Genomic DNA, 15,609 nt, shown 5'->3' with positions numbered 1-15,609 from the left:
ATTCAACTAATACTTACATATGTGATTTTCCTTTTGACTAGTTCTTTTCTGTAGATGAACAGTTAATTTGTTGATGGAGAGTTCAATGTGAACTTAATAATTTTATAGTTCTATTATCAGCTCTGCATGCATCTTTTGGTGGAGGTTTTCTATTTTTAAGTATTCTTTTAAGGTAAAGTGGTAATAGTCTAACATATGGATGGCTTGGTTTTAGGGCATTAAAATGTCATTTTCCTTTGAGCCATCTGAAGTACTTAGGAGTCTCACTCTTTTTGTACCTGATCCCATGGATCGACTTCTATTTGAATACTTATAATTGAGTTTTTCTTTCTTAAGCAAGTTTATTTGTTCTAAATATTTTGTGTAAGATTATAAAATGAACCTTATATATCACAGCTTTCCATAACATAGATTTTGAGTTCAAAATCTTTGAATTTTAAAATACTTAAAATAATACTTTCAAATTTTAAAAGTATTTAAAAATTTTTTGAATGCATTTTTATTGATATGACTTTTAGGGGGAGACAGACTGAAGCAACATTTTAAAGAGTACTTTTTTTTTTAAAAGGTATCGGCTAACAAGGGTGAAATTGGTGATGCCACTCCATTTAATGATGCTGTTAACGTGCAGAAGATTTCTAATCTTTTATCTGATTATGGCTATCATCTCAGAGGAAATGAGGTATATTTGCTCTTATAGTAGTAATTTGCCACTTGTTTTTTTTTGTATGTGTGTAGTTTTATTCTGAAACAGTATAACCTTTTATTGAAGTATCATATGTGCACATATAGAAATGTACAGCTTGATGAATTTTCACAAAGTAAACACAGCTGCATGACTAACACCAAGATCTAAAAATGTGAAGGTAGCGACTGAACCTTTTTCAGTCGCTACCTTTCCACTCCCACCCCAAGCTAATTACTCTCTTAATTGCTAACATTATAGATTAGTTCTGTGCTTTGATTTTTATATAAATGGAGTAACACAATATATACACATATCTTCTTTGACGTTGTTTAATTTTTAGGTCTACACTTCAAAATCTGTTTGTTGCAGGTCCTGTACAATGGGTTCACTGGTCGAAAAATCACATCACAAATATTTATTGGCCCCACTTATTACCAGCGTTTGAAGCATATGGTGGATGATAAGATTCACTCTCGTGCTAGGGGACCTATTCAGATCCTCAATAGACAGCCCATGGAGGGTAGATCTCGGTAAGAACTGTATCATCATCATTATTATTAATTAACCTTATATTATGAAAAATGTCGACACACCAAAATGGAGATAGTGGTATAGTGAATGCCTGTGTGCCTGTTACCCCCATTTCAACAATTATCGACTGATGGCCAGTCTTGTTGCATTCATCTCTGTCCTTCTAACCTTTGATATTATCGTCATGTTTTAAAGGCAGAGTCTCACTCTGTCACCCAGGCTGGAGTGCAGTGGCATGCCCACAGCTCCCTGCAGCCTTGAACTGGGCACAAGCAATCCTACCTTAGCCTCCCAAGTAGCTAAATTGATATTGTCTCTTAAGTCCTTTTTTGAATTTATTGGTTGTCCTCCAACCTTTTTTTTAACTACAGGCATGTGCCACTACACCTTTAAAAAAAAAATTTTTTTTTTTGTAGAGGCTAGGCGCAATGGCTCATGTCTGCAATCCCAGCATTTTGGGAGGCCAAGGCGGGTAGATCACCTGAGGTCAGGAGTCCAAGACCAGCCTGGTCAACATGGCAAAACACCGTTTCTACTAAAAATACAAAAAATTAGTCGGGCATGGTGGCACACACCTGTAATCCCAGCTACTCGGGAGGCTGAGGCATGAGAATCACTTGAACCTGGGAGGCGGAGGTTGCAGTGAGCCGAGATCACACCCCTGCGCTCCAGCCTGGGTGACAGAGTGAGACTTCATCTCAAAACAAAAAACAAAAAATTTTGTAGAGACGGGGGTCTCACTATGTTGCCCAGGCTGGACTTGAACTCATGGCCACAATCCTCTAGCCTCAGCCTTCCAAAGTGTTGGAATTACAGGCGTGAACCACTGCACCCAGCCCTCTTGATTATTTTTAAGCAAAGCCCAGACATCATATAATTTCTCCTATAAATTTTTCAGTGTATATCTTTAAAACAATGGTTCTCAAATGTCTTGATCCCAGGAACCCAAAATGCTTTTGTTTTATGTGAGTTGTATTTATTGATATTTATCATATTAGAAGTTAAAGCTGAGATTTTAAATTTATTGTTTTAAAAATGCTAATAAGCTCATTACATGTTAACATAAATAACATGTTTTGGCTGGGCATGGTGGCTCACACCTGTAATTCCAGCTACTCGGGAGCCTGAGGGAAGAATTGCTTGAACCCAGGAGGTGGAGGTTGCAGTGAGCCGAGATCGTGCCACTGCACTCCAGCCTGGGCGACAGAGTGAGACTCTGTCTCGATAACAAAACAAAACAAAACAAAAAACCATGTTTAATGAAAAATATATCTATTTTCCAGATGAATTTAGTGACAAGAATAACATTGGTTTACATTTTTGCGAATCTCTCTAATGACCTGGCTTAATAGAAACAGCTGGATTCTTACATCTACTTCTGCATTCATTCCATCATAGTATTTTATTTTTTATATTTAAGTATATGAGGAAGTTCTGATTTCATGCAAATAAGTGGTTGGAAAGAGAGGAATATTTTGGGTTTTTTTTTGCGAGACAGTCTCACTCTGTCACCCAGGCTGGAGTGCAGTGGTGCGATCTCGGCTCACAGCAACCTCCGCCTCCCGGATTCAAGCAATTCTCGTGCCTCGGCCTCCCGAGTAGCTGGGATTACAGGTGTGCACCACCATGCCCAGCTAATTTTTGTATTTTTTGTAGAGCCAAGGTTTCACCATTTTGCCCAGGCTGGTCTCAAACGGTTGGCCTCAAGTGATCCGCCTGCCTTGGCCTTCCAAATTGCTGGGATTACAGGCAACAGCCACCACGCCCAGCCCCCCCCTCCCCCGCCCCCCCCCCCCCCCCTTTTTTTGAGACAGTTTCATCCCTGTTGCCTAGGCTGGAGTGTGGTGGCACAATCACAGCTCACTGCAGCCTCTACTTTCCAGGCTCAGGTGATCCTCCCATCTCAGCCTCAAGTAGCTGGGACTACAGGCATGCACCACCAAGCCCAGCTAATTTTTTGTATTTTTTAGTAGAGACAGGGTTTTGCCATGTTTCCCAGCTGGTCTCAAACTCCTGAGCTTAAGTGATCCACCTGTCTGCCTTGGCCTCCCAAAGTGCTGGGATTACAGGCATGAGCCAAGGCGCCTGGCCTATGGATATTTTTTTGATACTACACCAAAACGATAAGTTGTAGTTTCTCAAAGGTTGGTTTTGATGTAGAAACTGAAACCATATGAATGAACCTTCTGTATTTTTTATGTTTGAAGTTCATTGGTTTGTCTTGTACTTCAGATGTATCTTTTACACATGCATAATTTGTAGCATCCTAATTGGTCATTTGGAAAATATTGGTTTGCTGAGTTACGTAGATTTTCAAATGTTAACACACTTCATTATAATAAAAAAATTGCATTTGTTAATATGACTACTGATGTCATTAGAAAAGCCTTTAAATATATCAGGAAGCTATCAAGCCCATAGTGGTGCATAGAAGTTTCCTAAAATTCTGATTTTTGCTTGAAGCTCACAGTTTTCATCATTTTCAACAAATACTTAAAATTATTTTCCTCAAAGACTTACTTTTTTCGTTTGCTTTCATTTCTTCTTGTTCATTTCTTTGTCTGCCAAATATTTACAACATCATCAACTTAATTCTAAGTCTGAATTAACATCATGGGTGTTAACATGTTGATGAGTTAACATAGTTGGTGTCAGCTGGCTATTTGAGTAAAAAAGATACTCCATGTTAAAAGGGACTAGTTCAGAATCATGCAAGTGCTTTTGTTCAAGACAGTCATCTTCACTATGCAGTAGAAGTGCTTATGAAGTGTTCCATTTTATTTTACTTTATTTTTTATATAGAGACTGGGTCTTACTGTGTTGCTCTGGCTGGTCTCGAACTCCTGGACTCAATCCAGCCTCTCACCTTGGCCTCCCAAAGTGCTGGGATTATAGGTGTGAGTCATCGTGCCTGGTTGAGGACTTTCATTTTTTTAAAAGTCACAGGATATGAAAGAGATGTATACTCAAGGGTTAAGGTTTAATAAAACTATGTATTTTCACTGCTTCATTAAGGACATTTTTAAGTAAAACTGGCTTTTCTCCCCTTCACTTGAATGGAGAATATGACTGCTAGTAATGTTTGGTTCTGCTACCCTGAGTTCTGCTAAGGTGTCAGCAGTTTTATTCATGTTTCCACCATCAGCGCAAATGTAAACACAGTGAAAGAAGCAAATATATGTTGTTAGTATTACTATTAAAAATAGCTTTGACTCTCAGGCGGTCCATAAACCACACTCTGAGAACCTCTGCTCTAAAAGATTAGAACACTAAACCTAACCACGGTACCTCCTTAGTATTAAATATCCAGATTTACATTTCCCTGATTATTGCATAAGTTTTTTAAAGGTTTGTTGGTTTTAATCAGTATACAGATAAGGTCCATGCTTTGCAATTGATTGATAGTGTCTCATAAGTCCTTTTTTGAATTTATTGGTTGCCTTCCAACCTTTTTTTTCCCCTTGTAATTTGTTTGTTGAACAACCTGGACTGTTTGTCCAGGGCTTGAGACTGAATTTTGCTGCTTGCATCCCAAATGCTGTGCATTGCTGATTTTTGTTTGTTTGTTTGTTTTTTGTTTTTTGTAAATAGTTAGATCTTGAGGCTTGAGATTTAGGGTTTGAGTTTTTTGGCAGTAATACTTTATAGGTGGTATTCTATACTTCCAGTATCTGGTTGCCTTTCTTTTTATGATTTTAGCAGCTATTACTAAAGACCTTAATTAAATAGCGATTTCCAACTGATACCATTCTATTTTTTCTCAGTCCTTCTTCAGTTTTTAGCCAGACTACTTCTAAAACTTTGTTTCCTCAACTGTTTGGTTACCTAGTGATGTTGTTCTTATAGTAAGGGCAGGAATAAATGCTTGATTCTCTTTTTTTATTTACCAGTTTTCAAAATAGTGAGCTGGTTGTCTAATCATCCAGATCAGTGGTCCGAAGTCGACCAATGATTTTTTTGTTTTGGTGGAATATCATTATAAACCCATTGGTTTTATTTTGTGTATTTTGGATATTAAGTATGTTAAGGAAGCCATCACCATCTATTTGCCTGGACATCTGAATAATGCATTTATTTCACTTCTTATGTTGGGGAAACCTATTATCATTTACCTGTTCTTTCCATTACTTCAGCCAACATGTATTTATGATTTCAAGGTTGATTGCCTGGGACAGTCATTCCATTGACAAGCTGCCTTATTTAGATTGTCTTTTTCATTATTCATTTTTTTAGTATAGAGTTGAATTCTAGAAAGTTAAATGATAGCATGATGAACCTCCACTCTATGCTTTATTGTGTCTTATGAGGAAAATTAAATGCTCTACTTAAGAATCTAATGTATCCACTCCATTTGGGGAGTCCTTCTGTTTTTATTTTTATTTGTTAAAAAATAGAGATGGGGTCTCGCCATGTTGCCCAGGCTCCTGAGCTCAAGAGACCCACCCAGTCCGCTTCCCAAAGTGCTGGGATTACAGGGGTGAGCCACTTTGCTTAGCCCATTTGGGGACTTTCTAATGCACGTCAAATAGTTGGTAGACTTCTCCTCTCCCCACCAATAGAGAGAATGCTAGGGTATAAAAATTAGAGCCTAGTTCTCCGTCTTTGCAAATATTATTCTCCACCTTTGCCATTATTCAAGGCGGTGTTTATAATAAAAAATAAGTACAAAGTAATAATTTTTTCCTCTTAACAGTGATGGTGGCCTGCGTTTTGGAGAAATGGAACGAGATTGTCAGATTGCCCATGGAGCAGCCCAGTTTTTAAGGGAAAGATTGTTTGAGGCATCAGATCCATATCAGGTTCATGTTTGCAATCTTTGTGGAATAATGGCGATTGCCAACACCAGGACCCATACATATGAATGCAGGGGCTGCCGCAATAAAACCCAGGTGTGTATAGACTTTACTGGCTGTTGATATTTGTTTAGAGGAAACTGTGTTGGTCTATCCAGGCAGATTTAGTGTGGTGGAACAGATTGGCATTTTCACAATTTTGATAGCATGCTTCTGTAAGATTCCTAGTTCTAAATAAGGAAAAGATAATTTGATTTTTCTAAAAACCAGTTTAGGTTTTAGTGTGGTAATTTCTCTAAGCTATTCATCTTTTGGAAATAATAAGACCTTGTACAAGGGATTTTAAACAATGAGTTTTTGAAAACCTTTTAGTTGAGGTGGGTGAATATAAATTATGTCTGGCAGAATGGGTAAAATACCAAAGCCTACTAGGAGAAAGAACCACCATAAGCTGAGGTAGCAGAATGTGTGTTCTCAGCTCCACTCATTTATTCATTATCTACAGTACCAGATCTTTGTCTTTTTCTGGGGTAGAGAAGTGGGGTCACTTCAGTACAATTCTGCTAATTACCATTTGTTTTTTCTTTTCAGATTTCTTTGGTGCGAATGCCTTATGCATGCAAACTATTGTTTCAGGAACTTATGTCTATGAGTATTGCACCGCGAATGATGAGTGTTTAGCTATTTTACAGGAGTCAACAAGATAATTAAATATCTTGGTGTCTTGTTTCTATTGTGTGGCTTTTTAAAAATGACAAATATGTATTGTGTTGTGATAAAAAGTATTTTATTTGTTTAATGATATGCATGCTTTTCTTCTGTAAATATATAATAAATTTTTGTAGATAGTCTTGATGTGTGATCTTTATTTTGTATTTCTCTGTGTAAAACCAGTGAATATAACTAAAGTGTTAGTGGATTGGATTAAAAGAAACTTATTAGGCAAGAACAGGTAATGTAGTTATCCATGACTACTTTTAACCATGCAGACTAATAATATTCTGGAGGTTTATAGCTCGGCACCTTCACCTGTTTAAAAAAAAAAAAGATAAAAATTAGTTACATATGGGGATGTGGTTGACTTTTGAATTGGCAGGTAGTTGAGTGTTTCCAAATAAATGAAGATGTTAAAATATGGGGATAAAGGATATATGAGTAATTGTATAAATGATATGCTGGAGTGCTCTGTGGAACTCGAGTTACATGATTTTAGCTATGAAAGGCAATTTTGCTGTATTGGTTGATGCATCAAAGGTACATCTTATTATAGAACTGGAAGAGCACATTTCACAATGAGATTCAGAGAGGTTAAAGACCTTTCCTTTGTAGTCCGGATCTCCTTCAAAAGGTAAAGTGGAGGAATAATTAGTAGTAGAGCTGAGACTCAAACGCATGGCTTGACTCTTAGCTACTGTTCTGTTTCATTGCCTGACATTACACATTATGGCTGAAGAGAATCTGACCCAATACTTCTTTACTTAATATTTCTTTTCATATCACAGCTGAGTGATCTGCACAGTGGAATGGTTTGACACATGGTGACGGTAAATTTTGTTCTTTTGTCTAAGGGAAAGCCAATTCAGACATCAGTTTCATAGAACTATATAAATGTAAAGTAGCACTGCTATGACACAGGATGGGTTCTTCAGAGGAAGCTTTTTGGCAGTGAAGGAAGGGGAGGCAGAACAGAACTGGGTATTTGCCAATATACTCTCCTTTCTGGCTTTTTCTTTTAAAAGCAAAAGTGAAGGGCGAGAATTTAAAAGAATCATTTTCTTTTAAATAGGAATTTAATATGATAGTCACAACACAAAGGGAAAATGCCAAGTAGATAGGTAGAAAGCTATGGGAAATAGAAGCCATTCCAGGCAAGTTTGATTTGGACTCTTACATGTTAGATAAGGTAAAAGCATCTAAGTCATAATAACGATGTTCAGTCACCCATCCAGATAATCTTTTGGAGTCTCATGCTGTACATTTTAATGGCATACTTAATGCCCTTATGGGTTGCTAACTACAGAATTTCATCAATAGCTACATCTGATACTTTCATACTTAGTTCTGTTCTTTTTAAAGCAAATGTACTAGTCATTTTTAAATGGCTGTGAGATTTATTGTGTACCTTTTTTCACTGGTATTTCATGTAAGGCATCAACCACTGTAATTTTTGCTGATGCTGAAGCCTGTCCTTGGGAATTGGATGCATGGCACTCATATTCTCCAGCATCTTCCTTACTTAGAGGAGATACCTGTGAAAGAAAAAAGATCTAGTATTCCTCTGTGGTGGTCTTCTCTTTTGTCAGTGGTTCCAGTGAGGTCATTATTTCATAAATTTCCTAAGATGACCAGGGGATTCATAGCAAAGGTACTGCTAGAAGCAGTGCAAGTCCTGTGATAGGAGACTTCGATAACTACCATATTTGGTTTGCTGAGGATTCATATGAGGAAATGCCATGGACAACTTTTGATCATACTGCATAGGTTAAAAACTGGATAGGTACACATTATCGGTTTAAGGGCAACCTTGATAAGGGTATATGATCAAAGTATTCTCCATGAATATCCAGGGTCAAGTAAAATAAGGTATTCATTAATGGATAATCAGTTAAAACAATGCTTGGGCCACGCAGCTCCGTGTGAGGATTTTGCTTTGAACTCAGGAAAATACTAGTTCTTGTTAATTCATTGGTTGTTTTCAAAACATGCAATAAAGCACTTTTCCTTTAGTTTCTCTGAAAGAGGAGCAGCGACTCCATGGTAAGGCTATTCCAAACAGATGTGGAAGAGCAAGCACCTTTAGGCTGGCGGTACATCAGGCACCTTTGCCAGGTCTGCTTATGTCTAATGCTAAGAATGAAACTCTTGCCAGCTCTTGGTACTGGTACTCACCAGCACCCAGCCAGTTACTTCATGCTTTTCTGGGCCACCCCGGGTCTGAATGGCCAGGTTGTCCCGGTCACCAGGCAGGAGTTCTGTCCTTTGAACTCCATAGTGACCCCTTTTTACCTGCAAAAACAAAAGGAGAGTAATACTGAGTTTTGTACACCAGATCATCTACTTGGGAGTGGCCACATCCCTACAATTGCACATAGTGTATGTCAGACTTTCTAACAGAGTAAACCCAGCATTTCACTGAACTATTTCCCTTTCCTAAATACTTTCAAAATATAGATCCTCTTTTATTTCTTCCTGCCAGTTTCCTGCTAAGCGTACATGTTTTAAACTAATGTATTTTTCTGCATGCCTGGGGAATATACATGGTCATAATTTCCTGCCACTGGTCACCATCATTCATTCACTCATGCTCTTGGAAATTCTGCTTCTCAGTTCCAGGCCTTTTGCCTGTCATGCCATGTTCAACTGATGAACTGTCACCCAGCACTAGGTTTGATGCTTGGGACCTTGGGGCTCTTCCTGCAACAGCTTCATCAATGGAAAATAGGCTGAGACCAAAGCCAATACCATTACTTTATTCTGAGGGCTAAGAATTAATCAAATGATTTACTGAACACCTAAGATAAAAAACACCTATCAAAGGAGTTCGAGACCAGACTGACCAACATGACAAAACCCTGTCTCTACTAAAAACACAAAAATTAGCCGATTGTGTTGGCGAGCACCTGTAGTCCCAGCTACTTGGGAGGCTAAGGTGGGAGAATTGCTTGAACCTGGAGGCAGAGGTTGCAGTGAGCTGAGATCGCGCCACTGCACTGCAGCCTGGGCAACAGAGTGAGACTCCATCTCAGAAAAAAAAAAAAAAAAAAAAAAACAGCTGTCAAATACATGTGCTGTCATTGTTCTTTTATGACAAAACTTGCTGACTGTTTCTGTGTATGTCATGTCAAGATTCAGAAGAAACTCAGTTTCTTTGGTGCAAGGCCAATACTGAATAGTATCCTTTTTGCCCTCATTTTAAAAGGCAAAATGTTTTATTATATAAACTCTGGAAAATATACAAAAGAACGAAATTCAGTTGTAGCTCCTCGATACATATACATTTAGCAGCTGAGTTACAGAGTACAAATATTTTAAGCCTTGTGATAATGGTGAGTTTAAAAAAAAAAAGGATACACGAATTGTTTGTTCATTCCCTCCCAGATCTCCTTTAAGAGCCAACCTGACATTTATTGATATTACCTTTGTAATTAGAAAGGATTTACAACCTCAAATAGCTAGTTTCCTTTTCATTTTCTTCTATAATAAAGCAAATCTTAATAAAGACCAGATAATAGTGTGTATATATAGACACTGTATGTATAAATATAATAAATATATAAATAAATATATACACTTTATTAACTTCCATCTCAGTGTTGCTTTTCCCATGTGGATCCCACTCCTACCATGTGTTTTTTGGTACTCTGCTGTTGTCTCGGCTTCAAACCTACACTGTATTTTCTCAGCTTTATGATGCCAGGACTGGGATTCAGCAAACCACATGTGATCTAGGCCAATTCCTGCTCTAGAAAAAATATCTTGCATGATTTGGAAAGCCTGGCTTTTTGCATTTTTTTTTCTGGAATTTTCCCACATTGCCACTATTAGTGAGAGAAAACCACATAACTTAATGTCTTTCTCATAAATGCTGTGAAGACAAACATACTCAATAGGTACCTTTTCCCTTAGTTTCCCAAGTAGCTGGCAGAAACGGTTTATGCTAATACAGCTTTTGAAATAGTTACTTAAAAATGGGTTGTAAGAATATTTTGGTAGAAGTATTAATTTGATCCAAGGTCTCAAGTAATATGACTCTGACCTTTATTTACTGAATTTCAGAATCATATGAGTTTTAGGTGTGACCAAAGCAAGAAAATAAACACTGCAGCACTGAAATACTGAATCTCAGCAACTGAGCCTCAAATCCCATAGCTCTTAGTAAGGAGCATTTTATGCTAATTAACCTGATCCACTATGGAAAGGGAAATGTATCTTGTTAAATATAATATGTAACAGAAATCACAATATATATATATACTTTATTTTTCCCTTCTTTTCACAATTGTTGGCATGGCGTATTTTAATTAATGTTACGTAATTATAAAAGGTTATACATCATGTAGAAAACATAGAAAAAAGTGCCAAGAATTTTCATATGACAAATTTTTATATGTCAAACTCTCCCTTATTCGTGTAAGGGGATTCTAAGTGTTGATAAGTATGTGTTTTCGTTTTTTTTTGAGACAGAGTCTCGCTCTGTCACCCAGGCTGGAGTGCAGTGGTGCGATCTCAGCTCACTGCAACCTCTGCCTCCGCCTCCGGGATTCCAGTGATTCTCCTGCCTCAGCTTCCCGAGTAGCTGGGATTACAGGCATGTGCCACCACGCCTGGCTAATTTTTATAGTTTTAGTAGAGACTGGGTTTGGCCATATTGGCCAGGGTGGTCTCGAACTCCTGACCTTAAGTGATCCACCTGCCTTGGCCTCCCAAAGTGCTGGGATTACAGGCATGAGCCACTGTGCCTGGCCAATAAATATGTGTTTTCTAGTTAAAATTGGAATTAAAACTAAAAAAGAGAGGTTAATATTCAGTGCTAGTAAAGATGCAGAGAAATGGCACTTCTCCATTTCTGGTGGGAGTGTGAATTACTACAATCTATTTAGAAAGTAATCTGACAATGTCTGTTAACACTGAAACAAATATTTTGACTTAGGTAACTGTTGGGGAATCTATCTTATAGCAATACAATCACTAGTATGTATGATATGTGTACTTTGATGCTTAAAGTAGGTTTTTTAAGTTAACAAAAATTTGGAAACAACAGAAAAAATACAGAACTGATTTAATAAATTACAGTATTCATACTTGGAATATTACGTAGCTGTTGAGAAGCAGACTTGGACGGATGTCCATGAAGTATTTGTTGAGAAAAGCGAGTTTCAGAATAATTTACTGGCACACTATATTCTCATTTCACCGTAGGGATATATGTTTGAATATGCTTGGATATGAAAAAGAGTGTGGAAAGATACAAACCAGGGCAGTTCACATTGGTTACCTCAGGCAGGAGGAGGAGGTGGGGGGAGATTCTCAACTCTTTCTTTATACGTCTTTGGATAATTTCTGCTTATTACTATTACCTTAGAGGTCACTATTTTTGATTAAAAAATATTCTTAGAGGTCAAGGAAGCCCTAATCTGAAGAAATATTCAGGCAAGAAAAGAATTAAACAGAGAGCCTCTCCGTCTCAGAAACAAATATTGGGAAGGTGTTTTGCTTTCGCTGTGAGCATCATCTTTGATTTAAAAGGGTTAAGTCAAATATGGCTATTTCAGTTCACGTTCCCATTTCAAAATATTGCCCTTCGAATCTTTCTAGGCTAGGAGTTTGCTGAAAGGTATGGGGCTTGTTAAAGCCAGCTTTCCTTACTACCAGTAAGGAAAGTAAAGACCACTCGCCAGGCTGCGCCAACCGTAAGAATTGCCACCGTAGTCTCAAGTGTCATGGAGAAAAGGCTTGTACCATTAATTCTGCTGTTGCTAAGAATCCTTGAGCAAGAAGGACATGCTGTCTTTATTTGAGCCTCAGTTTCTCTTGTTTTACAAGTGAGGATTCTAATAATCTATCCAAAAAGGTGTTCTACTCTTAAATTGGATTTGAAACACACATGATAGTAAATATGTTTGTATTCTTAACAGTCTGGTTACAAGGACAGCGATGAGAAAACAAATACCCTGTTTAATTATTTAGGTCAGTGACTTCCCAAGTTTCCTTAGTTTTGACATGGACCAAACTATCGTATATCTGGAATATACAAAAGTTTTAGGAAATGACACCTTCATAAGTGGTAAGTGTGATGCCTTAACATAGGCTCTGTTCTATTTTTTATTTTTTATAAGAACATGCTGGTTGTGATCGCTACATTAGTTCCAGGAGTCACTGATGGGTCATGGTCTGCAGTGTAAGAAACATTGCTTTGGGTCATGCATGTGGCAAATTACATTATGAAGGTAGAGGAAAACCGGCAGAGCATCACAGTTGGGTTTTGCTTGTTCTGGAAAGTCTGCAGAAAAAATTGTTTCTCTCCTTCCTCTTCACTTCTTTACTTCAGCACTCATCTCGTTGACTGACATAGTGGGTTTTTTTTTTGTTTTTTTTTTTTTTCAGAGACAGGATCTTGCTCTGTTGCCCAGGCTGGAGTGCAGTGGTGCCATCATAGCTCACTGCAGCCCCACCTGCTGAGCTCAAGCGATCCTCCCACCTCAGCCTCCCGAGTGGCTAGGGACTACAGGTGCGAGCCACCACACCGGCCTCAACTGCCTTGGTGTTTCTGACTAGCCCTGAGGACAAGCCCTCAGGGAGGCCTTGTCTATTGGGATCTGCCCTGTACAGTCCTAAAAGGGAAAAGATTCCCGAGGCAGACGTATTCCTCTGGTATGTGAATACTGTAGCTGGGATTGGGTAGAGCAAGGACTGAAGAAATTATTCTTTGCCAAGATTTGCCAATAAGGTCACATGCCCCAGGACGCTTGGGTGACCCTCGCTTCTCATTGTGTAAGTATCCCTAGAAAACTGTAGAGAACTGCAACGGAACTTTTCATGGGCATTCCTCGGAACATTATTTCTCCACCTCCCCACACCCTGAGCAAACCAGCAATCTCCAAATTAGCAGTGAGGAACGCCTGCAGTTCTTGCAGTAAGGATGGAGGGGAACCCATCCACCGACTGCATTTCTGCTCTTACTCTTGCTCCGCCTTCCTCTTAAAAACATAACTGATCGGGGTGAAATTTTATTGCTCCTTTAAGAGAAGCTTCACTGTAAAGGATGGTATAGTAGTGTTGCCTCTGCCATCACCCCCACCTCAGGCATTTTCTGGTACCTGTTGCCAGATTTTACACAAACCAGGCGGATTCACGCCGGTGCCAATGTCAGTGGCCGCATCCCTCCGGCCGCATGGGGGAGCCAGAGCTTAGCAGGTGACCCGACCTGGGCTTGAGCCCTTCGTGGGATTTTCACAATGCAGCAGGGAGAAGGGAAGCCCTTTCTTTCCTCTGGGGTCTTTAAGCTGTAATAAAAATGTGAGTGGAGTTGATATCTCCCACTGCATAGGAAGCTTTCTGAAGCAGAAGAAAATGAGACTGGTATATTGAGAGCAAAGAGTCAAGAGTTAGCGTTCTGATGGCGTGTGTACCTGGATGCAGGGGCCCTTGAGGCTGGATCCCGCCCCGCTTTTTGTTTTGCCTAGGCTGGTTTCAAATGGGCTGGTAGAACTTGCAACAGAAAGAGCTCCGACTGCGGGAGCCACAGTCCTCCTGGAGTTCTAGAAGTTGCTTCTCCGGTCACACAGAGAGCAAACAAAATAGTCAAGGGAGACTATTATCCACCTTAGAGCTTGCTGGAGAAGTAAGGCAGCTTAAAATGGATGTCTGGTTAGGTATGCCCTTTTACTTAGACTAAGTTTCTTTTTTGGTAGCATGAGTTTGATAATTTTTTAATTTTTATTTTTCGTAGGATAGTTGTGAGGCTCAGCAATTCAAAATGTATAAAAAGGACAAAAACGACCAGGCGCGGTGGCTCACACCTGTAATCCTAGCACTTTGGGAGGGCAAGGTGGGCGGATCACCTGAGGTCGGGAGTTCGAGACCAGCCTGACCATCATGGAGAAACCCTGTCTCTACTAAAAATACAAAGTTAGCCAGGCGTGGTGGCGGGTTGCCTGTAATCCCAACTACTTGAGAGACTGAGGCAGAAGAATCACTTGAACCCGGGAGGCGAGGTTGCGGTGAGCCGAGATGGTGCCATTGCACTCCAGCCTGGGCAATAAGAGTGAAACTATGTCTCAAAAAAAAAAAAAAAAAAAAAAAAAACCAGACAAAAACCTAAGTGTATGGTATAATTGTGAGGTGTTAGTTGATGGCAAATAAGTGTTTTCTTTTCCCTTCTCCATACATGCTGAGATGATGTTGTCCTTCAAATATGAAGATAATTATACAAGATAATGCCACTTGAAGGGAAAAATTTCCAGGAACAGTAGCTAATGTCTACTGAGTGCTAACTATGTATCAAGTGATTTTTACTTGCATTACTTTATTTAATCTTTATGATAATTACATGCTACTTTTATAAGGTAGAGAACAGAGTTGAGGCTAACAGCAGTGGTTTTCAGTCCAGGGCAATTCCCCAGCTCCACACCCTTAGGGGACATTTGGCAATGTCTGAAGATGCTTTTAATTCTCACGACAGGGGGGATGGGGGAATGCTACTGTTATATAGTGGGTAGAGGCTGGGGATACTGCTAAACATCTTCCAAAGCACAGGCAGCCCTCACAACAAATAATTATCTGGCCCCAAATGTCAATAGTGCTGAGGCTGAGAAACCCTGGCTTGCAGAGAACTCAGCCACCCTGGCTAAGGAATTCACACTCTTTTCTTTTTTTTGAGACAGGCTAGAGTGCAGTGGGGCAATCACAGCTCACTGCAGCATCAATCTCCTGGCTCAAGGGGTTCTTCGGCCACCTTAGGCTCCTGAGTAGCTGGGGCCACAGGCATGCCTCACCATGCCCAGCTAATTAAAAAAAAATTATTTGTAAGAAGGAAGTCTCACTGTGTTGGTCAGGCTGGTCTCAAACTCCAGGACTCGAGTGATCCTCCTGCCTCAG

General features: G+C 39.2%; 2 protein-coding genes across 6 annotated transcripts in view; one reads left to right on the top strand and one right to left on the bottom strand.

The window, feature by feature from the left end:
* The window catches only part of POLR2B (RNA polymerase II subunit B), a 53,882-nt gene extending 47,019 nt beyond the window's left edge, over positions 1–6,863 (top strand). For all 5 annotated transcript variants that reach the window (XM_063603806.1, XM_055111519.1, XM_034958757.2 and 2 more), the window contains exons 23-26: positions 569–682; positions 1,058–1,218; positions 5,913–6,108; positions 6,604–6,863. In XM_063603806.1, the coding sequence (XP_063459876.1) occupies positions 569–682; positions 1,058–1,218; positions 5,913–6,108; positions 6,604–6,693 (561 nt within the window). In that variant the 3' untranslated portion in view covers positions 6,694–6,863. The remainder of the gene's footprint in view (positions 1–568; positions 683–1,057; positions 1,219–5,912; positions 6,109–6,603) is intronic.
* The window catches only part of IGFBP7 (insulin like growth factor binding protein 7), an 82,285-nt gene continuing 73,453 nt past the window's right edge, over positions 6,778–15,609 (bottom strand). Inside the window, exons 3-5 of the mRNA XM_003806499.6 lie at positions 8,902–9,018; positions 8,135–8,261; positions 6,778–7,041 (exon numbers count right to left, since the gene is read on the bottom strand). Of these exons, the coding sequence (XP_003806547.4) occupies positions 7,022–7,041; positions 8,135–8,261; positions 8,902–9,018 (264 nt within the window). The 3' untranslated portion in view covers positions 6,778–7,021. The remainder of the gene's footprint in view (positions 7,042–8,134; positions 8,262–8,901; positions 9,019–15,609) is intronic.

The sequence above is a fragment of the Pan paniscus genome, chromosome 3 (assembly GCF_029289425.2).
Source record: "Pan paniscus chromosome 3, NHGRI_mPanPan1-v2.0_pri, whole genome shotgun sequence".
Classification (NCBI taxonomy): domain Eukaryota; kingdom Metazoa; phylum Chordata; class Mammalia; order Primates; family Hominidae; genus Pan; species Pan paniscus.
This window is presented reverse-complemented; position numbering and strand designations above follow the sequence as displayed.